The 23,172-nt window shown below is 44.0% G+C and overlaps 1 protein-coding gene across 1 annotated transcript in view; it reads left to right on the forward strand.

Annotated features, from left to right (window-relative positions):
- The first annotated feature begins 7,670 nt into the window (after positions 1 to 7,670).
- The window catches only part of PLPP3 (phospholipid phosphatase 3), an 81,591-nt gene continuing 66,089 nt past the window's right edge, over positions 7,671 to 23,172 (forward strand). The window contains exon 1 of the mRNA XM_080800489.1: positions 7,671 to 8,439. Coding sequence (XP_080656615.1) covers positions 8,301 to 8,439 — 139 coding nt within the window. The 5' untranslated portion in view covers positions 7,671 to 8,300. The remainder of the gene's footprint in view (positions 8,440 to 23,172) is intronic.

Consider the following 23,172-nt stretch of genomic DNA (forward strand, 5'->3'; position numbering starts at 1 on the left):
ATACCATACAGAGCTCTTCCCTTTCTTAATCGTATTTCCCTCCTACTTTGGTGACGTTTTTACAGTTTAAGTCTCTATTGTGGTATAACATACAAGTAATGAAGTATAAAAATTTATGCTCACATATTGATTTCACACTATTACATCTTACATATGTTTATATCCACGTAAGCACCACCCAAATTAGGCACCCAGAAAACTTTCACATACCTTTGCCCAGTTAATAACCTCTCCCCAAAGGTGACCACTATTCTATCAGCATAAACTAGTTAGTTACCTGTTGTTGTACTTTTTTTTTTAAGATTTTATTTATTTATTTGACAGAGAGAGATCACAAGTAGACAGAGAGGCAGGCAGAGAGAGAGAGGGAAGCAGGCTCCCTGCTGAACATAGAGCCCAATGTGGGGCTCGATCCCAGGACCCTGGGATCACGACCTGAGCCAAAAGCAGAGGCTTTTTTTTTTTTTTTAAAGATTTTATTTATTTATTTATTTGACACAGAGAGAGAGATCACAAGTAGGCAGAGAAGCAGACAGAGAGAGGAGGAAGCAGACTCCCCGCTGAGCAGAGAGCCTGATGTGGGGCTCGATCCCAGGACCCTGGGATCATGACCTGAGCCGAAGGCAGAGGCTTTAACCCACTGAGCAATCCAGGTGCCCCTGTTGTTGTACTTCTTATAAAGCAATATAGTAAGCATTTTTGTGTCAATTTATTTTTTTAAACATTATGTTTGAGAGATTTATCCATGCTCCTCAGGGGAGAGGCTGTTCATTTATTTTTCATGGCTGCATAGTATTCCACCATGTGTAATGTAATTCAGTCATTCTGTTTTGGATGGATGTTTGTGTTGCTTCCATTTATGAGCTATCATGAATAAAGCTGCTAGGAATCATCTTGCACAAGTCTTTTGGTGGACATATGCCCTTGTCTTTTTGGGCACATCTGTAGGAGTGTAATTGCTGGGCCACGGGATAGGCATATGTTTAGTAATTAGCAGATATTGTCAAAGACTTTTTCAAAGTAGCTCTACCAATTTTCACTCCAGCTAGTCCACATTCTCACCAACCCTTGACAGTGTCAGGACTTTTCATTGTAGTTATTCTGATAGGTAGGTAGTGGGATTTAATTAGGTCTTAATTCACATTTCCCTAATGACTAATGACTTTGAGTATTTTGTGCTGTGCTTATTGGCCACTTGCATATCCTCTTGAGAAGTGCTTATTGAAGGCTTTTTCTTCCTCCCCCTAACTTTTTTTTTTTTTTTTAAAGTAAGCTTTATGCTCAGTGTGGAGCTCAACATGGGGCTTGAACTCATGACCCTGAGATCAAGACCTGAGCTGAGATTAAGAGTCAGATGACTAACAGGCTGAGTCACCCAGACACCACCCCCTCACTTTAAAAAAAAAAAAATCGGGCTTGTTTGTATTTTTCCAATTGACTTACAGTTCTTTATATGTCCTGGATATGAGTTCTCTTTGTAAATATATGTCTTTTCCTAATCTGCCCTAATTGCCTTCTCATTTTCTCACTTGTGTATTTTAGCCATCAGCAAATCTTCTCTATAAAGGGCCAGATGGCAATTATTTTAGACTTTGCAGGCCTTGGTGAGGTCTGCTGCTACTTTTCAACTTTGCCACTGTAACACAGAAGCAGATGTAGACAGCCATACATTACATGAATAAGCGCATGGCTGTATTCCAATAAAACTTTATTTATGGGCACTGAAATTTTGAATTTCACGTACATTTCACATATCATTACATAGTATTCTTCTTTTTACTTTTTTCCACCATGGGAAAATCTAAAAACCATTGTGAGCTCCCAGGCTCCTCAAAGCCATGCAGCAGAATTAGGTTAGTACGCTGGCCATAGTTTGGTGGCCTCAGATGTATTTCACACATATGAGCTCTTAATTTTCATGAGTCTCAAGTTATATCTCTTCTTTTGTCATTAATATTTTTATTCCTATATAAGAAACCTTTGCCTATTCCAAGTTCCTGAATAGGCTCTCCTTTGTTTTATCCTAAAGCTGCATTTTATTATTCACTTTTATGTCAATGATCCACCTAGGATTTTGTGTATGGTGTGAGGTAGAGGCTTTACCCTTGGTTTCTATGTATTTGAGTTTGATTGTAGATCTTTTCTGACTTTATCATGTAGCCGTGACTTCTCGGCTCTGTGAAACTTTCCCTGGTGGCCAAATGGGGAGCTTACACCTCTCCGCTAGTCACTCATTCAACAAGTACTTTTAAAAGGCTTATTATGGACCATGCTAGACACAAAGGCTTGGCTTTTGTCTGAAGGAGATTATAGTCTTTTAAAAAACAATAAATAAACAAAATGTGATAAGTGCCATGATAATATTGCAACTATTCATTTATGTTCATTATGTTTTTCATTATGTTTTTCTCCTACTGAAATTGAGTCATTTGAAGAAAGGGACCACAGGCTTTAATTTGGTTATCTCTAGCACCTCACGTGAACTCTAGTATAGAATAGGTGCTAATGAAAATTTGATGAGTGATTAAATGAGTGAATAAATCGTCATGCATATACAGTATACAAATACACATGTATTTGTACAGTGCATATGTATACAGAATATGGACATATATGGATTCAGTGAATAACATACATAAATGTACATATGTGTATACACACACACACACACACACACACACAACCTTCGACCTCTTCCTTCCAGACAACAAGCTAAAATGCGTCTTGGGCAACCACTAATCTCTTGTACGTTAGTCAGAGGACAAAGTTCATGCACTAAAGATTCATGGTTAAAGTCTTGGTGGTTCTTGTAGTAGACTGCCTCTGTTCAAATCCAAGCTCTATCACCCAGTAGCTGTGTAACCTTAGACAAGTTACTGAATCTTCCCGTGCCCCAGTAACCTCATCCATAAAATGGGAAAACTTTCCTCGTACAGTTGTTTAGAATATTAAATGAGTGCATACTTGTAAAATAATCAGAGGCCCAAAAAGCTCCATGAAAGCAGGAATTTTTGTCTGCTTGGTTCATTGCTTCTAGAAGAGTGTTTGAACATACTAGATACTCATTAAACACATCTGTCGCATGAATGACCAATCCCTGGATCACGAAAATGTCTAGTTGTTGACTGGTATCATTTCATACATAAATTCTGGATTCCCTTTCCAGCCATTCCCCATCCCCCATTGATGACAATTTCACTGTTTGGGAATCATAGCATTTTTTGACATTGACACAAGGTGGCAGCATCAGTCTCCTTTTGAGCCATCAGCCACCCTAGCTTTGCACATTCTAGAGACAAACTGGGCAACTTCTCTGCAAGTTCCTCCATCCATTCTAGATTCTGTTATTTTAAATAACAACATTAACCGAATCATTATAAGGCTAATTTCTAGCTAAAGAAAAGTTGAATGCTTGTAAAAAGATAAAAATACTGACATTAACCCAGGCTGCCTTACAGTTCCACTACTGTTTTGTGTTCTTAACACTCTGGCTTTGTAACAAATAAGTGCTTGGCAAATAGTGAGCAAACCTCTTCCATTTCTGCTACACAAGGTGCAACGATGTTGTTCCTTTCCAAGTCTGTAAGAAAAGACAAAACAAAATCAAACTTCTCTGTTTTCTAAATAAAGACAGGAGGTTAATTCTGCAGTCCTTCTAATTTACTCTGTGAAACCACTGTTGAGAAACAGAAAGTTCTGGGCACCTTTGAGGGTAAGACCTTGTGGCGTAAAGAAAAGAATCTTGGTTTAGAAATGAGGATTCCAGGGGTGCTTCAAGGAATCTCCTTGCCTCTAACTTTAAGCTAAGTTCCTTTCTTTCCAGAATTCAGCATCCTTATTTCTAAAACAGTGATAGCAATCTCTGTCTTACCTACTTGAAATGAGATCAGTGAATGTAAATACCTTAAGAAACTGTAAAGGGCTCTATTTTATACAGCATGAGCTAAGGTTAGAATCATTTCCATTTTACCAACGGGGAAAACCAGTTCTAGCCAGTTAAATGGGCTTGCCTCGGTTTTCTCATCTATAAAATGGGCTAATGAAAGCAACCCCCACCTACTTCAGTGAGCTGTAAGGATAAAATAAGATAATAGATGTGAAAGTGCATTTAAAATGAACGTACTCTCACTTGTACCAGATTATTAGTTTAAGCAAATGGCTTTTCTCGAGTTTCACAAACAATCCTGAAGGAAGCAACATGTAACTAAGTAGTTTTTTAAGAAATAAGCATGTTTGATTTACTTCCGACTCTCAGGAAATTGCACATTTGAAAAAGAGGAATAAAGAAGCTCAAGGTATCACTGCATTTAGGGAAGGGTAAATAAAATTAAATGGTAATGCAGAGTTAATTGATAAACACTTCTTGAATATCTGCATTTAAAAATTAAGTATATTGTAGAAATAAATGTCTTCCCTTAAAATCTTAACATTCAACTAACATTCGTCAACTGCCTATTTCGTAGCAAGTATTTTAAAAATGTGTTCTTTCATTTTCAGTGTTTTGGTCCTCAAAATCAGAGAGAAATTGAAATTAAATTGAGATTTAAGGAAAATTGAAATTGAAAGTTGAGAAAAGTGAGATTCAGAGAAGTTGCTCAGCTTGCCTCAGGTCAAACAGTGACTCAAGATACTCAGACTTCAAATCCCCTGCTCCTTCCTGTCTTGTTTTAGGTGCATTACTGTGGAGGCTTTTAGTCACTCCCATGAAGCACTCCCGATACTGCATCTCCCCTTACTGAAGCAAGCTAGCAATTTTTGTTGAGTATAAACCAGAGGTGGAGTGTACTGGTTTTAGGGAAACTGGATAAATGGGGACTTCAGAGCTGAAACTTACCTGTCTTCTTGTGTGAATTTCCATGGCTTGCTCTGACCTTTGGACTATACATTTCCCCGGAAAGGCACTCAGTTACCTTTCCCCTAAATATTTCCAGAGCCAATTCAGGCCTTTCCAAAACATAAAAAATGATTAATTATTAAATGTTAGGGGTTAAAGAGAAAGAGAAATAAAATTATGAGGTAACAAGAGATCTTAGAAATGAAAGCCATTTAAGTCTCTTGGGAGGTATCTGTTGTTTAAGAATGATGTGCTGTTGTTACCACACATAATAAGTTAGTCTTAAAAAGGCATTTATCCCCGCTGATGTTACAGTTTTTCTACAGACTAGTTTAGTGAACTGGATGCCATTCTCAGGTGTGAATTTTGGTCAGCTATGTTTAGCAGGAATTTTAATTACGTAATTATTTTGAAATGACACTATTTTAACTACGGAGTCTGTTCCATTGCATTTAACTTGCTAGTTAGATTGTGCCATTTAAGGGTTAAAGCAAAGAGGCCTTCCCGTTTCCATGTCTCGTTGGGTGGTTTAACTTCCTATTATCTGAAGAATGATATTGACAATGTGCTTATGACTTGTTCAAGTCCATTTAATGAGTATCTGTAGTATTCTGTTCCCTTGAAGAGTCATTCACATATAATACTTATTTGCATGCAACTATATGCATCGATTAACACTATGATCTTTTTGTTGTGGAAAAAAAAAAAAAAGCCCACAGAGCCCTGTGAATGGAAATATAAAACTTATTTAAACAACCATTAATTTTCCCTCTTATCTGCTCCTGGAACACCAGACTTTAGTCTTCCTGTTAAGTGGCTGAGTTCAATCCCGAGGACCTGAATATTAGGTTCCTGGCATTCAATCTAGTGCCAGCAAAAATGAACAGTCTTACCCAATGGCTTTAGGGACCAACAAGATTGAGGAGTTGTAATACCATTTAGCTAGGGTAAAAGCGTGGCTTCTAAAAATGTTTATTCTTAAATTAATAAAAGTCATTTCACAGATAAGGAAGAGCAGACAGAAAATGTAAAGGGAGGTAATCCTAAAATTCTAATGATAGAGCAGAGTAGTTTATCATGGAAAAGAAGCAGCCGCCTGAGGGGCACAGGTGCCCAAGGAGGTGGGGAGGTGAGAGGGAATGCAGTTCCAAGACTGGCATTGACTTTGAGCTTAGAGTTCCAAAGATAGGGTTTGCTGACTTAGAATTTCGAGGATGAATATAATTACAAAGAGGGTTGGGTGGGCAAGGGAAAGACGCTGGAATCCCTGAATTCCTTTCAAAATGTCAATAATCACATTGTATTGTTTCTGCTATTTTAACTTTTCCAGAGGTGTTACTCACTGAAAAGCTATCTAAGGAATTTGTTCTCTTAGTTATCCTGGCTTGGTTTTACCTGCTGCTCTTTGAATTGAGAGGGCAGTGTCTGACAGGCATTGGATGCCCCATCTGCAGAACGGTCTTGGAGATTCCAGAAGACAGCGATTTTACCTTTCGTTGCCAACCCCATTTGTTGTCCAGTCTGGACTTGAGCTTCATTCAACACACACCAAACCGTGTGCTGGGTACTGGGGAGATGCTACGGAGCTGATAATCCACAGAGCTGACTAGTTTTACTAACTATAACGCCAAATCAGACTGGGATAAGTGCCTCAAGAGTGTTCTAAACAAAGTGTTGAAGTTCATTCTGTGCGAGGCTCAAGGAACAGCTTAGAGAGAAGGTGACATTTCAGGGCACTCTAGAGCAAGAGAAGCATTTTGCTAGCTAGAGAAGGGATAGAGGTGCGACGTAAGCAGAGGGAGCACGAGGGCCGGGATGTGAAGTGCCAAAGGAGTGTTCCAGAAAGGACAAGTGGTTGATGGTGGCTGGATATAGCGGTTACTGAACCCCATAACAAGTCACTGTAAATGTCTCAAAAGCTACAGCTATGTCTATTTCTGGATGCATAAAAAAGAGACACCTGGAATAAATATCCATTTATCGCCCACTGGGTGCCCAGTTCTCTGCTTGGCACTACAGAAGATATACAGGAAGACCCATGCCTTGGGAATGTTTATATAGCATTCTGTCTAGAAGAAAGATGAACTCACATAAAATAATGTAAGATAATATTACAGCTTCTAAAGCAAAGCATTAGATTGCCCCAGAACTCAAGCTGAAGATGATACCTCCAGAGAGCACTCCTGCTGTCCTGACACACGCCCCCCAATAGTGGTACAGGCAGGCTTTAGCCCCCCTGAACCAGCAGAAAGGCTGAGGGCTTGAGATGCCTTCACCTCAGAAACAGGTATAAAGGTCACAGCTAACCTTTACCTAGCCTTGTATGCACCTGTAGATGTTTACATGGATTAACTAATTCAGTCTTCACAATTACTGTATTTTGGGCGAAACAATTAACATCCCCATTTACGTATAGAGAAACTGAGGCACAGAGTCATCTGCCGGAATTCAAATCTACACGGTCTGGCTCCAGACTCCTCTCAAGTTAAAATTCCCAGACTTCAGCCCAGTATCTGGTGCTGGGTGTTTTTCCCTGAGTATTTTCAGGATAATACGATTCAAAGCGAAATAAATACTTGAAAGCCCCAAATCTATAAGGAAGGAGAACGCATATTCGCTCTACAGCCTCAACTTTTGCCCGACCCAAGGCCAGCAAGAAAATGTTTCTTTTTATTTATATAGTTTTCTTTTTTTGTGACAACTTGGTGTTTCTGAACGCTAGGGGCTCCCGGATTCTCTGGTTTGAGAGTAACTTTTCCTTTTAGGATTTTTTTTTTTTTTTTGAAGGGGGTGGGGGAAAATGTGGCCTTAATTATCCTACGTCTTAGGCAGCTTAAGGAAGGGGCTGTGCTTTCGTGATCTCTTCAGAGCCAAGTAAGGAGGTCCCTCTCTTTGCCTCTGTCTGTCTCTCTCTCTTTTTAAAAGGACCTCGTGCAATAAAAGTGCAGAAACAAACCCAGGCGACCACAACAGCAGCCGCGGCGGCAGCAGGAGGAGGAGGAGGAGGAAGAGGAGGAGGAAAAGTCGGAGTTGGGGCAGGCGCTCCGGAGCGCCGGGGCTCGGAGCGGCTCCCATTCATTAAGTAAGCAGCGGCCGAGGAAGGTGGCCGAGCGCCCGCGCTGCCCACTCACCCGCTCCAGCAGCCGGACACGCGCCAGCCCCGCGCGCCGCGCGCAGTACAGCTCCGCAGCAGTGTCTGCGCGGCAGCCGGCTCTCCTCCCCCTGGACTCTTCGACGCTGTGGGGCCGAGAGAGGAGCGCAGAGGAGCAGCGCGGAGCAGAGAACAGCCCGGGCTGCAGCGGGAAGCGCGCGGCGGTCTGCACCGTCGCCGCCGCGCCGCGAGCGGGGGGCCGAGCCTCCGCGTCCAGCAGCAGCCGCGGCCGGGAGGCGGGCCGGGCGCGCGGGTGTGTGGCTGCCGCCGCCGGGCGTCTTCGCGGGGCCGGAGGCTCGCGCCGCAGCCAGCGCCATGCAAAACTACAAGTACGACAAGGCGATCGCTCCGGAGAGCAAGAACGGGGGCAGCCCGGCGCTCAACAACAACCCGCGGAAGGGCGGCAGCAAGCGGGTGCTGCTCATCTGCCTCGACCTCTTCTGCCTCTTCATGGGTGAGCCCGACCCCCAGCTCCGGCCCCGCGCCCCCGCGCCGTCAGCCCCCCGGGTGGGGGTGGGGGGCAGCCCTGTCCCGCAGCCCTCGCACTGCCCGGAGCCCGGGCGCCCGCCCTTCCCGGGGCTGCCGATTTCCCGGCCTGGAAGCGGGCGTGGGGCGCGCGCAGGCTCTCCCGAGCCACCGGAGCCCGGCCCCTTAGAAGCCGCCTCCGGCCGGAGGCGCACGCAGGGTCCCGCGGAAGGTGTGGGTTCGGCCTCTTAGCGCAGGGCGGTGGGCGGAACCGTGACCTAGAGCCCGCGCGGAGCTTGGTGCCCCCCGTCCGAGTAAGATGGATCTCCTGGGGCGCCGGGCCCCCGCCTGCAGCCGCGCTGCCTCCTCGCTGACTGTGTGTAAACACCCAACCCTTCCGCTCCCGCCTCCTCGTCCCGGCCGAACTCGAGCTGGCCTTTCCCCGGCTCTCCTCCTCACCCCCAGCCCGCACGCCCCCCGGGGGCCTGGGAGCTGCGCCCCGGGGGCTTGACGCGGGCACCCACTAAACTGCCACTTTGTTAGGCGCCTACTGTGTGCCGGCGGTAGGCGGTGTCACGGACACGGTTTCAACCAGCCCTTGCCCCGACTCCGTGCAGGGTAGGTGAGGAGCCCCATTTCACCGATTAGAAAACTGAGGCGCTGGGAAAGCAATCCAAGATCAAGATCGTGTTTGGGGACCACGATTAACTGCCGTCCCAGAAAGTTACGGTGATGGTTCATTTTTGTTTTCCAAACTAGTTGGATGCCCCAGCCTGAAGTGTGGTGGGCGCTAAAAAAAAATTGATCTGGGAGTGAGGAGGATTTATGAACTTGGCGGGGGCAGGGAGAAAGCTATTGACATGAATCTACAGGAGTTCCAAGGTTGAAGTCAGAGTAGAATTTTTTTTTTTTTTAAACGATTCATGGTGTAATGGAAAGGGCACAGGACTTGTCATCAGAACATTGCTACCCTGCCACTTGCTGGGCGTGCCACCCCCTTGCCTTCTGGGCCTCAGTTTCCTCATCAGTTGAGTGAGTGGGTTGAATTAGATGCTCTCCTAAGGCCCGTTCCTGCATTAAGAACTCGGATTTGGTCCAGGAGCTGTTCTGCCAACTCTGCTAACTGAAGAAACATCTGTGTTCCCAATTCAGTTCCCTTAAAATAGAACTCCTGCACGGAGACGTAAGTCCCCTTTGAAATGGATTTGTCCGTGCAGATTGTGCGAACCCGAGACTTAGTGGGCTGGAGTTACGCTTCTCTTGTGTTTCATGACTCTTTTCTGCAGCAAGGTCCTCACTGAGGTCCTTCCGCCCTGGACTTGAGCGTCCCTAGTAAGTTGGGGAATCAAAGGAAGATGGGACACCTAGAATTATTAAAACATAAGAATTCTCCCCTTTGGGGACAGAGAGACAGCTGTGGGTAAAATTGTGTTCTGTGGAAGGGAAGAGAGATGGACCAGTTCAGGTGGCAAATCTGCTTCCCACCTCTTCATAGACATTGGAGGTTTAGATGCTATGTAAAGGAATTGTCACTGGGGGGCCTGCCTTCCTGTGGGCCGCTGGCTTATTATCCCACACAGTGGGAAGATTAGTATTTAAAGTCTGCTGCCAAGCTATTGAATTTTTAAAAGGCCCTCCCTGGTCCTGGGGGAGTACAAGGAGAACACTAGACACATTGAAGTTGTTTGCTGTAAACTTGTCTGGGGCTTCCCAGTGTTTACCGGTGTGTTTTGTTGGTGGTAAGCTAAACTCTTCCCAGACGGCCTGTGCTGAGTACCCTCCTACCTCCTACTTTGTGATTAGGAAAGCAGAGCTAGAAGGAGCCTGTCAGCCTTTGTACAGTTTCATTGTTCTCCTCCCCTCTTCCACTCTTCTGATTTCAGAAGGCGGTCCTGAGACACGGTACATTCTTATTAAAGGGAAAAGAAGTGTGAAGGGATTTGCAGGAAGACACACCTATTAGCTATAGTTTAACCAGGGACATCGTTGTGCTATGAAGGTGCAAGTAAGGTGGATGTTTGCACATTTCACTTCATCTGCCCCAAGTCTCCCTGTGTCCCCCCAAAGCTAATATTCTCTACCTGGCTATTGATTATGTTTACTCACGGTTGGTCTGTTGGAATAAATGCTTTTGTTTACCTCAAAAAGGTGATACCTGGACCCTGCATTGTCTTCTGGGGCACAGAAGGGTATTTAAAGGGTATTTGCCTTGCTAATAAAAAAAACAAACATGACAACGAAGTCATTTTCAAAGTGACTTATGGTCAGTGTCTCCCCTATGCAAAGACCGAAATATAACATCACTAATTTAATGCCTCACCTACCTTTAATAAGAAAAACTGTAAGATAAATACTTGAGAAATTTATGCGGGAGAACTCTGGCTTCCAAGAGAAAATTAATAACACAACATGTGATTTTAATATCCCCTACACAACAGTCCTAAAAAAAAATTATTTCTTCTTGGTTCACTTTTTGCCTAAGACTGTCAGTGTGATTTAATTTTTATATGGTTTATTGATCATATGGTCTGGATTACAGGGCACTAATATAGTAAAAAAGAGAAACATAGTTTTCTGTTTATTCTCTCACAGGAATATATACCAAGCTTCATCTCCTTGTATCTGGAAAAAATAAAAGCTGATGTGCTACATAAGTGTTATGTGAGTGGAAATATGCAAGCAGTTGAACTTGTTTCACATACCTTCTCGGAATGTGAAATTCTTTGCAAAAAACAAAAGTCCACTCTTGTTTGAAGGCCAAAAGAATCTGGTGTCCGAGAACCCCAAAGGGAGTTGACCTCCCATTGAACAGCTGTCTTTGCCAACTAATTGCTTTGATAAATACAGTTCCGAATCTTTGTGTGCTAGTCTTTCTGAAATTGATTTTGTTTTCCTTTCAATTACATAATATGTCCCGCCTCTTGTTTTTCAAGCATAGGTTTGGGTGTACCAGGTGACAAGAGACCAGCAGAGGCTGTTCCCAGGCAAGAAGGGAGGGGCATCTACTGTCTTTCTAAGCTTTGTTAGCCTCTTCTTAATATAAGTGTGTGTACTCTTCGCTGTAGCCTTCATGGAGAGATAACCTCCATTTCACCGGTGAGGAGACTGTGCGTTAAGGAGGAAGCTCTGAGATGCACCCTGAAGTCGATTTGGGTAGAGGCTTAGTTCTCAGTGAACGTGACTGGAGCCCATCTCCCTTTCAAACTCAAGATACTTATCAGAAAATGCCAAAGCTGTTTGCAGAAAGTCCTGCCTCTCCGCATTTCCCAGTTAACTTATTTGTACCAAAGCAAATGGAGAGAGGTGGTTGAACTCTTCTGGTCAGAGATACGGTCTTATTGCCCCACAGCATTGTTTGCATTGTAAGCGAGTTCCAAAACTACGTAGTTCACAGATTTTTGAGGGCACCTTTGTCCCCCATGAGACCGTGGTGCCACAGAAAGGACACCAGCTGTACGTGGCTGGAGCAAAATGCCGAGATTTTGGTAAAATCATGCTGAGTGTCTATGGCCCCGCTTTCCCTCTCTCCTGTCCCTCATCCCAGCTAATTGCTGAGTGCCTCCTTCCAGCCCGTGCACTTGGAGGGCTGGGCAGCTTTAGACAGGTCCAACTTTTTCTGTGTAGACTTTGCTCAAGGCCCTTTATCCTTTGAGTTCAGTTAGCTCATGTGCTAAGTGATGAGCAGAACGGCCACTCCATTACACTGCTGTAAGGATCAGAAGAAATCTTGGGTGTGACCATTTTTTTAAATCTCCTGAGACTTGGGCGAATGCAGGGGCAAACGCAGGGGATTTATAACCTGGGGCCCTGGACATAGTTTTCTGGTTGTCTTCCTATGTCTTGTCTCAGAATCACAGGTAGATGAGGCCATGAAATAAATACTCAGTAGTAATATTATGCTGAAGACCATAAAGCTGCACTTCAAATAGGAGAATGTCACATTTGCCCAGTAAGTTGACAACAGATGATTTCCATTCATTTTGACTCTACACTTGAGCTGAGAAGGCAGCCTCTATAATGGAGCAGAACTCGTGAGCTGACTGATCTTCACAGTGTACCCTGAGCTGTCCTTAGAGAAGGTTCTCTTGTTTAGGAAAAAAAAAAAAAAAATTGTTCCTCATTTGGCTTTTGATACAGAGGGTAGATAATCTGAACTTAAATCATGAGGGGTGGGAGGAGTTTGAAGAAGCAGGTGTTTGGTCAGGTTTAGTCTGAAAAGCTGGACTCTTGTGCCAGTCCCCACCAGGAAATGCAGTCAACAGGTGGAGTGTCATGAAGCAAAGGGAAAGAAGCTCAAATAGGTAAAAATGTAGAGTTTGGATGCTCAGAAATCATGCTGTGTAATATAGCAGTTCCAGAATATTCTTGGCCTTTTTTGACTTTCAGTTAAACGGTTGAGACAGAATTCCTAGAACTGGTTCCATATATGGGCTACGTAACCTCATCTTGTGTTATTATTAAATTATTCACTTTCCATCCTGGAAGAGAGGCGGCGTGGGATAGCGAAGAGAACCGGAGACTTAGAGCCACAGGCTTCAGGTTCCAGGCTGGCCAGCGCCAGCATCCGGTTATGTGGTTGTGGACAAGTTGGTTTTCTATGGATCTCAGGTTTTTCTTTTCCATTGGTGAAGTGGCTGGTTGGGCAGGATCACGTCTAATGGGTAAAGCTGCCCTGCAAGGTTCTGTGACGGATTTCTGGCAGAGAGGAATGACCCATTTGTTGAATGTCTCCCTCGTGCGTGCCCTTTGCTTAGCTCTTCATTGTACATTACCACAGGGGGTCACCCACCCCAACAGTGCTGAGCTGCAGACTCCTGTAGACGCCTTTAGGAACAGACTCCTATAGAAATAGGAGTTCTGGCCTTGGACTGCTGCTTCCGTGCTGCGTAACTTCAGAGAAATGCCGTTGACTTACCTGGGCCTGGGTTTTTTCATTATTGCCATCATCTGGATCATCTTCTCAGACCTCTTCTAGCACTAACAGTTTTAGGATTCTGTGCTGGTAGATACATACTGTGATGCAGAAACCCAGGCATTCTGGATTGACTGGATTGAACAGAACCCATTCCTTCTGTTAGAACACTCATCATTGATTGAATTGTTACATTTTTTACCAAAGACTTAATGCTGACCATTAGCTTATATCGGTATTCATTCCGAAGGGAAAGTAAGCACTGTTACTGAAGTTAACCCAATATGCTGAGAAACCAGCTAGATTTTTCCTTGGCCAGATGTGTCTTATAACCTGCCTCCTGAAATTTATAGTACAGTTGACCCTTGAACCATGCATATGACTTTTTGACTTCCCAGAAAACCTAACAGCCTGCCATTGACCGGAAGTCTTCCCGGTAACATAAATATCGGTTCCCACATAGTTTGTGTGTTATATGTATTATAAGCTGTGTCCTTACAATAAAGTGAGCTAGAGAAAAGAAAATGTTCTTAGGAAAATCATAAGGAAGAGAAAATACATTTATAGTACTGTATCAAAAAAAAAAAAAAATTCTGTGTATAAGTGGACCTGTGCTGTTCAAATCTGTGTTCTCAGAGTCAGCTATAGTCACAAGCACACAAACACAACAGGTAACTTTCCCTTCTTTTTTTTTTTTTGTTACTCTCATTATATTCACTAAGTATGTGTTTTTAATAACTCAGTAAGTTTTTTTTTTTTTTTTAAAGATTTTATTTATTCATTTGACAGACACAAGTAGGCAGAGAGGCAGGCAGAGAGAGAGGAGGGAGCAGGCTCCGTGGGAGCCTGATGCGGGGCTCGATCCCAGGACTCCGGGATCATGACCTGAGCCGAAGGCAGAGGCTTTAACCCACTGAGCCACCCAGGCGCCCCAATAACTCAGTAAGTTTTGATAACTTAATCTACCCTGTGAACCACAGAATATAGAAGTAGATTTTCATTCATCCACTGTCAAACGGTCCAGCCAAACATCTTGCATGGGTTGAAATAAAGAAGGAAACTTCCATTTCGTAGGTAAGCCATGCTGACTTTTCCAGAATGGTTGAAAACCTCTGTTTCCTCATTGTCCTGAATGGCTGGGGTCTTTTGTTTTTGCTTTTTGGTTCTTGGTTTTTGGGTTTTTTTCCCCTTAGCCCACTCTTTTCCATCTTTCTAGCGTACTTAAGACATACACCAGGGGGTATAGCTGTCTTTGTGGGATACTGTTAAGGTTAGAGTTGGTGGCCGTTTCCACTTTTAGCCCTTTTTTGATTTCCTGTCAGTTTGGATTCTTTCTTTCTCCTTCCTGTGCAGTTGCTTGGGCTGGTAAGCCCAGTTGGTCGCAGCACGATGCTAATGAGACCGTAGGCAAGGACTTCTTCCCTGTGTAGGCAGTGATATTTATGGGGACACCCTACCCAGCGTGTCAGTTCAGCCAGTACACATTATTGGAGGAGCAATCACTTATTTGGGGGGTGTCTATTATATCAGCACTTCACAGACTAACCTCATAAAGAGACCCATCTGGTGTAAAACAGAGGTTCTCAGGCTCCTTCTCAGGAAATTCAAATTCAGCAGGCCAGGGCCTGGGAGTCTGTATTTTTTTTTAAAGCTTCTGGTGATTCTCCTCAGGCCAATCAGAGAATCACTATGTTGTTTAACAGCTGTTGTCTTAAGGGCAGTTGGCTACAGCCTGGGCTTTTTGTCCCTGGCCTGAATGTTCTGGCACTTTTCATGCTGTTAGGTTTTTTTTTTTTGTTTTTTCCCTTTGTGGCCTGCACACCTGTCTTTCAGTAAAGATAATGAAGCTTGTTAGAATTCGTTCAACAGGAAAAATAACCTCTGGGTGCAGGCCTGAAGGTCTCTGGTGACTTTTTTAATGTAGGGACTTGGTGGTGTCTCCTAACTGCTGAGAGGCTGGGATTTTTTATCAGTTTCTGGGTCCTAAACTGAGTTCCGTCTAGTGGAAGTTGCCCACCTAGTGACCACTTTTGGAAAAATGAGGTGTTAGCTCTGTAAATATTTTCTTTTGAGATACTGAAGTTTGTGTCTGAGTGAAAAGTGAAATGAATAAATGAGATTTGGAATAGAGCCTTTAAAAGATCAAAGTTAGCTTGGCATAGTATTGTGGAAACAATACAAGCTTTGGATTCCCTCCCATCTGGGTACAACTTGGGCGAAAAGTATTTCACCTTTCCAGGCAGAAAGGTGTCCTCATCTGGAAAAGAAACAAGAGACCCAGTGACACCCTGGTACAGTGAAGCTCCAATGAGATCGTGATTCTGAAAACCCTTTAGGAAGTTAGAAAAGCCCTCAATCATGATTATCAGGTATCACGTTGCTATTATTACTCATAGTAATAGTAGTATTTTCCTTTCCTTCCCAGTGTTCTTACTCCTCAATGGTGCTGTGAAATCGTCTCATTTTTGGGCAGCAAAGTTGCCTGAAGTATATTAGGGGGAAAAAACTGTGAAGAGAGTCCTAAGAAATAACCAAGCAGAGGGAACACAGATATTTTCCTTTAGCCGAAGAAAAGCAGGTACAGGCAAATGACCCCATCTGGGAAGGTCACAATGCGGGGACCTTGGTCATCTTTGGTGGTTGCTTTCTTCTTTCCCTTTGAAAGGGACATGGTCGTGTCATCTTAAGAGAAGACAAAGACTCGCTCTTTTCTAGTTCCTTCCATTTTATTCGTTTCAATTGTATTGAGTCCAAATGTGTACAATATGTTTTACAGGGCCTGCTCTAGGATACAAATAGGAGTCTTTTTTTTTTTTTTTCTTTTCAAGATTTATTTATTTGAGAGAGAGAGAGACAGCTAGCACATGAGCGTGGGGTGGGAAGTGGTAGAGGGAGAGGGTGAGAGAGAATCTCAAGCAGACTTCGCATGGAACCCTATGTGGGTCTTGACCTCACAACCCTGAGATCATGACCTGAGCTGAAATCAAGAGTCAGACGCTGACACCACTAAGCCACTGCTCCGGCACAAATACAAGTCTCAAGGATCACGTTGGGAGGTGAGGAGCTAGGTATACACAAATAACTGCAAAACAGCCCAGAGTGTGCTGAATGAGCCTTTCTGTGGGCAGTGTAAATTATGAAAATGCTGTTGGAACAGTTGTTCACTGCCTAGTTCATGGAATCTTTAGAATTTGATGGTTGTTGGGGTGCCTGGGTGGCTCAGTGGGTTAAGCCTCCGCCTTCGGCTCAGGTCATGATCTCAGGGTCCTGGGATCGAGCCCCGCATTGGGCTCTCTGCTCAGCAGGGAGCCTGCTTCTCCCCTCTCTCTCTGCCTGCCTCTCTGCCTACCTGTGATCTCTATCGAATAAATAAATAAAATCCTAAAAAAAAAAAAAGAATTTGACAGTAGCTCTTGGAGTTGTCATTATCAACAACATCAAGGTCATTTTTTATCTCCGTCAGAAACACAGGCCTCTTGGGGCAGGGCAGGGCAAGAGGTGGGAGCAGGGGACCACAGGTTTTTGAGTCCGACAGATGGGATTGTGTTTGCTGTTATTGGCTGGGAACCCTAGGGAAGTCACAAGAGTCTCCGAGGTCCCTGTCTTCTGGTTTGTAAATCGGATGGTACGGGCGTCGCAGAGGTGGGAGGCTATGCCAGGTATGCTGTCTGTGGCTGGGTGCCCAGAGGTGGTAGCTGCTGTCACGCTTGTCACCACAGCCTACCCTGTGCCCTCGGTGTGACAGGAGGAGCCCGAGGCCTGGACTGGGTGGGTGGTGATGGTCTGGCGATCCTGAAGGATCAGGGCCTGCAGCCCATGCTTTGCCTTTATACCATTTTGCTTTTCTGGTGTTGTTGACTTGTCAGTTTGAGATTGGGATTGTCCGGGAGGTCTGGTTCTCCAGAGAGCTATAATCTCTTCTTTCTCCTGCCTATGTCACTTAAAAAAGGAACAAGACAAGCGGGTTAACTGTTAATCCCGATTGTCGGGTCATAGTCAAGTGAGGCCAGAGAGGCATGAGGCAAATTTGAAGGAGGAGGCAGTTTTCAGATACCACTGTTCTTCCAACTGGTGCTTGTTCTAGAAAGTGCTTATTACCAAAGATCACCATGGACTGATTTGAGCTTAAACAGGCGCCCGCTTTTGCAAACGATGTATCACAGGAGAGAAGAAAGAGAAACCCAAGTTTTCAAAGTTTTTGCTTTTTAAAAACCTCTTGAGGTAGAAACTATTTTCGTTTGACCAAGGAGGAAACAGAGTCTCAGATTAAATAATTTTCTCAAGGTCCTGCCTTAGTTGGTGGGGCCAACATTCAAAAGATAGCTAGGTCATGTTCTCAGACATCCTCGTGGAACTCTCCTTCCCTTAGATCCAGGCTTATAAATTAAAATCTGCCTTGAAATTCCCCCAACTTAAAACCAAACCAAACAACACACATAGGATCCAGTTGGAAACTTTTGAAAGGAACTTGCTGATTTCTGTATGCTTTGAAAGTATATGTTGCAATCAGAATATTGGTGGTAAGCGTGTTTTTGAGGTTTGTCACAAATTAACAAAATTATATGCCTCGAGAGTTTTGCAGAGAAATGCAAATCAGTATAAGCACCTCGTCATAATAAGCAGTATGCTTCGGTTCCTGTTTATGTATCCCCCAAAGCACATAATACACATAATTATATTGACACGAAGGAAGCCATTCTCATTGATGGTTTCTTTATAACTGGCCCCCAATTAGTTTGCGGTATCAATCAGTGTAATTTCTCGAGAGCCTATTTAATTAAGTCTAGGTTTGTATCTGTCTTTCAAGCATCAGTCTTGTCTTCCGTGGTTGCTTCCTGAGCACCTACCTTGTGCCGGGCCCCCAGGGTCTCTTGACCTTTAAGTATTCTCAGGCTGGGAGTGGGAAACAGACTTGGTGAGATTAAACACACTAAGTGTCCCGAATGTGGATGGTAGAGGAGGAGCTTTAGCAAGGAAATGAAGAGTGGGGAAGTTTGCCTGAGGGCGTGGAGCTGGGTCATGCAAGAGAAATCCCAGCTCACCTGCCAGGAGAGGGGAGAGGGAGATCCAGCACAGGGAGCAGCAGGTACTGAGCAGGGCACGCGTGAACAAGCCGGGAACGGAGAGTGTGAGAGGCTGCCGTGTAGTACGGCGTTGTGTGTCTATACCGTGTGATGGAAGGAGGATGTTGGAGATGAGGCCGGAGAGATAGGTGGGAGCCCGATCAGGGAAGGCGGCGGTGAAAGGCAGGCAGTGGAGGAACTTGAACTTTATTTCGGAGGACCAGCCGAGCCAATGAAATTTTATTTTTGTTTTCGTTTTCCTTTTTATTATGGAAAATGTCATATAGAAACCAAACACCGTATATAGCTAGGAGTGGAATTGCTAGGTCATATGGTAACTCTGTGTTTCACTTGTTGAGGGACTGCCAAATGGTTTTTTCCACAGCGGCTGCACCGTATTTTAGAAATAGTGTGACATTAGTTAAAATATGTAAGGAAAAAAATGAAACGTTTTCTGGACAACATTTGGAATTAGCATATTCATGAATAGTTTTAAGAGAGGATGAATCTGCTCTGAGTTGCATTTGAGATCGCTGGGTTTGAGGCGAGGTAAATTGGAGAGAGGAGAGGGGACCAGTAACAGCGAGGCAGAGTTGCACCGTAAGCACTGGAGACCGAGAAGAGAAGGGTGAGTGAGAAGGATGACAGGTAGCTCCTGATCTCCTGGGTGGGAACCTCTGAACAGTGGTGCTGCCATTCCCTTCCCAAACACTTTCCATGCAGTGTTTGTAGAAAGCTAAATGAAATCCATCTTGTAGGATTACTGAGATGCTTCATGGTCATGGCCTTACTAGGCAGATGAAGCTATAAGTTCTCTTTCTACCCCCACTCTGGAATTTCTTAGGTTCTCAAATGCCCCTTAAAATAAATGGGCCATTGGAAATCCTTCTGGTTTAGAGAAACAGTTTTTCTTGGGTTGTAATGGTATTTTTTAAAAACAGTGTTGTTGAGATATAATATCTGAATTATATATATGTTATATGTGTATATGTGTTATATATGTCATATATATGAGTTACACATATGTTATATATAGATAATGTATAGTTCACAGGCTTTCAGTACAGTCTACAGAGCTGGGCAACCATCACCACTATCAATTTTAGAACATTTTCATCACTGCAAAAAGAAACTTGCACCTGTTAGCAATCACCCTCCATTTACCCTTTTGGTCCCGCCATGGCAACAACTGACCAACTCTTTAGGTCTGTACATTTGCCTATTCTCAACATTTCATGTAAGTGAAACTGTATAATATGTGGTCTTCATGAATGGCTTCTTTGACTTGAGATAATGTTTGCAAGGTTTATCCATAACTTATCACCAATGTATAGCATGTTTATTGAGCATGTGTTAGAACTTCATTGACTTCTTTTTTTTTTTTTTAGATTTTATTTATTTATTTATTTATTTGTCAGAGAGGAAGAGAGAGCGAGCGAGCACACAAGCAGGCAGGCAGGCAGAGGCGGAGAGAGAAGCAGGCTCCCTGCTGAACAAGGAGCCCGATGTGGGACTCGATCCCAGGACTCTGGGATCATGACCTGAGCTGAAGGCAGTGGCTTAACCCACTGAGCCACCCAGGTGTCCCAACTTCATTGACTTTCATTGCCAAATAATATTCTCTTGTATGGGCATACCACATTTATTTTATACACTTAGCAGTTGATAGATATCTGGGTATTTTCCACTTCCTGGCCATTCTGAATATTGCTGCTATGAACACCCGTGTTCAGGTTTTTTGTGTGGGCGCACACTTTCAGTTCTCTTGGGTATCTATGCCTCAGGAGTGGAATTGCCAGATCACATGGTAACTCCGTGTTTAACTTCTTGAGGAAACCACCAAACCGTTTTCCACTGTGGCTGTGCCATTTTAGAACTGTCTTAGGATTAATTAAAATATGTAAGGAGAGAACACAAAAGTTTTACCAAAGACCTTTGGAATTAACATATTCATGAAACCACTCTAGTGTGGCTTTGTTCTTCCAGCCATTTTCCACAAAGAAGCAAAGTTTTTAATCAGTTCACTACTGTCACTGGGTTGGAGATGAGTGAGCAGAGAACAATGAAACTGACTGAGAAAAAGATGCTGGGTGGTCAGCGAGCTCTGCTCACCCGCTGAGTAACATACTTCCACAGACCCGGGATGTCACAAGCACATTCCTGCCTCGGCCAAATGAAAACAAGCCTGGGGTCTTCAGAGGCTCTTGAAAACGATTAAGAGTACAGATGCTAATATTAAGCTCTTCATATTCCTAGGATCTGTTTTACAGTATTGTTTAAGACCACGAGGTAGAATTGTAGTTTCTGGTGAGGTTGATCGTTCACCCTTTACCTGCTGCATGTGTGGCTGTGTATGCACCAGTCATCCCAGAAGCCAGAATTACTATCTTTTGGACTCACGTGCTGGATGCTGGAAATGGTTAAAGACTGTTAAGACCCAAACACACATCTTTAGGAATTAGTCGATGCGTCAAGTTGTAAGTTACACTAAAAATTAAATTGTAAGTGCTTAAAAAATTAAACCACCTGCATGACAAAAGGGTGCGGAAGAGACACTCACCTTTGTTATTGGAAGCGTTAGACGCGGTCTGGCTTCATCTTTCCAGTAATAGAATAAGGAGATGTCAGTCACTGGGTTTAGCAACTCAGAGAGGGCAAATGGTTTGCCCAGGTTCACACAGGTCATGTGGGTGGGGGCTGGGCTGGCACTCAGGCCTGCCCAAATAATGACAGTGGCTGACATTTGTCAGTACCCGCTCTGTGCCTCTCACTGGGCAGAGCAGTGTGCACGCGTTCACTCGTTTAACCCTCCCAGTGAGCCTGTGGGGTCCTGCTTACTGTTTATCTCCATTTCATAGAAATGAGGTTCAGGGAGGTTCAAAAAATCACTTCTCAGAGGTTCCGTGGTGGTGACTTGCAGCGTTGGGGTCAGACCTAAGACGTCTGACCCATCGGGCCATCCTTCGCCACCGGGCTCTGCTGCTTTTGTTTTCCAGGGCTTCTGAAGTTCCCTTTCTGTCTGTACCCCTCTGTGCTGGCTCTCCCATTGTCACATGTGATGGTTTGTCCCAAATGGGTTAGACTTGGGATTCTCACCCTGGGCTCTCTGGACCTGTAAAGGTATATTAGGGCAATTAGGAGCCATCTTATGCTATTTTCAGCGCTTCAAAAATAGCTAACCTGTACTGTAACACATTTACCAGTGTGCAGCTAGTCGAGACTCACTCAGAGCATCGGCCTCTGCCTAGCCGAGTCAGAGCGTTGGCATTCTGTGCTATCATGTGAATGTCGAAGGGCCCCTGTCCGCTCACTCTGGTCTTGCTGGTTATTTCCACTACTCAGGAGATGGGGTTGCCACTTTTCTCTGCTTTGATTAACAAAAGGAGAGAGACAATTCAAAGTATAGTTTACTTGGGAAATGAAGACATCTTCCAGATGTCACAGAGGGTCAAGAAGGAAGCAGCAGGTATCTTTGGTGGTCAGAAGCCCGGACATCCTAAAATACATCAGCCACTCTGTGAATTTAGAGGAGGGGAAGACATCGTATCATGGGAAGATGGTCTAAAGGGAAGAGGGGCTAGGCCTTTGTCACTCACATCAGTAATGTGTCGCTCTGTAAGTGACATTTTTTGTATCATGGACTTGATCTGCTATCCTTGTGGTTTGTTGTAACCTTTGGGTCACATAGAGAAATTGTGAGCTTCTCTGGTTAGTGGCTGTGGGCACAGCACCTTCATTAAATGTGGTGAATAGAATTTCTGCTAGTAGCCTCTTCCCCACAAATGACCCACATTGTTGTGGAGTTAGCAACCACTAACAGGAAGTGGCAGAAATGCTTGTCAGCCGCACAGTGGATTTCATTAGACATTTGCCCAAAGTAGCTGTTTTGGTCGATTTGGCCTCCATAGGTTTCTGGGGAAGAAGGGCCTAAGATGTTAGTTCCCAGCATTGCATTTGTCTTGCTGTCATCTTGGCCTTGGTGGACATTCTGATTAAATACATAGTATTTTCTTTTTTTTTTTTTTTAAAGATTTTATTTATTTATTTGACAGACAGATCACAAGTAGGCAGAGAGGCAGGCAGAGAGAGAAGGGAGGAAGCAGGCTCCCTGCTGAGCAGAGAGCCCGATGCGATGCGGGGCTCCATCCCAGGACTCTGGGATCATGACCTAAGCTGAAGGCAGCCGCCTTAACCCACTGAGCCACCCAGGCGCCCCAATACATAGTATTTTCTTTTGAAGTAATCTCATATACTGTGATTATAGGGAAGAACTTCTAGCAGGCTGAGATTTTTTAAAATATTCCCAAGGTTGTTACCAACTTACCTGAGTCTTGTTTAGTGGGCTTCTCGCTTGAATCTCTTTGGAGAAAATAATTCCAGTAACTAGGCGGGAGGGATGATGGGCTCCTCTCTTCCTAGTAAACCATTGCTTTGGAAGATCCCAATGCACTGTAGGCACTGGGTGACTCCCAGGGGCTGGCTGGGAAATTAAAATACATTTCTTGGGTCAAAACATTAAAAATACTGGGTGCTTTCAGTCCCATGAGGGAAATAAGCCATCTTGACTTTTGGTTTCATTTCCCTAGGGCCACTAATGGCTGAAGAACCTTTAATATGATTTTGCCTTAAATTGGATGTTTGCTGTTCTGCAGGCTTCTGCTGTGAAATCCGGTTATTGTTAATTAATAGTCTCTTTCCGTGGCTAGTTCCAGCAAATGATAAAGTATGCATCTGAGAATTAGAATGT

The sequence above is a fragment of the Martes martes genome, assembly GCF_963455335.1.
Source record: "Martes martes genome assembly, chromosome: 4".
Classification (NCBI taxonomy): Eukaryota; Metazoa; Chordata; class Mammalia; order Carnivora; family Mustelidae; genus Martes; species Martes martes.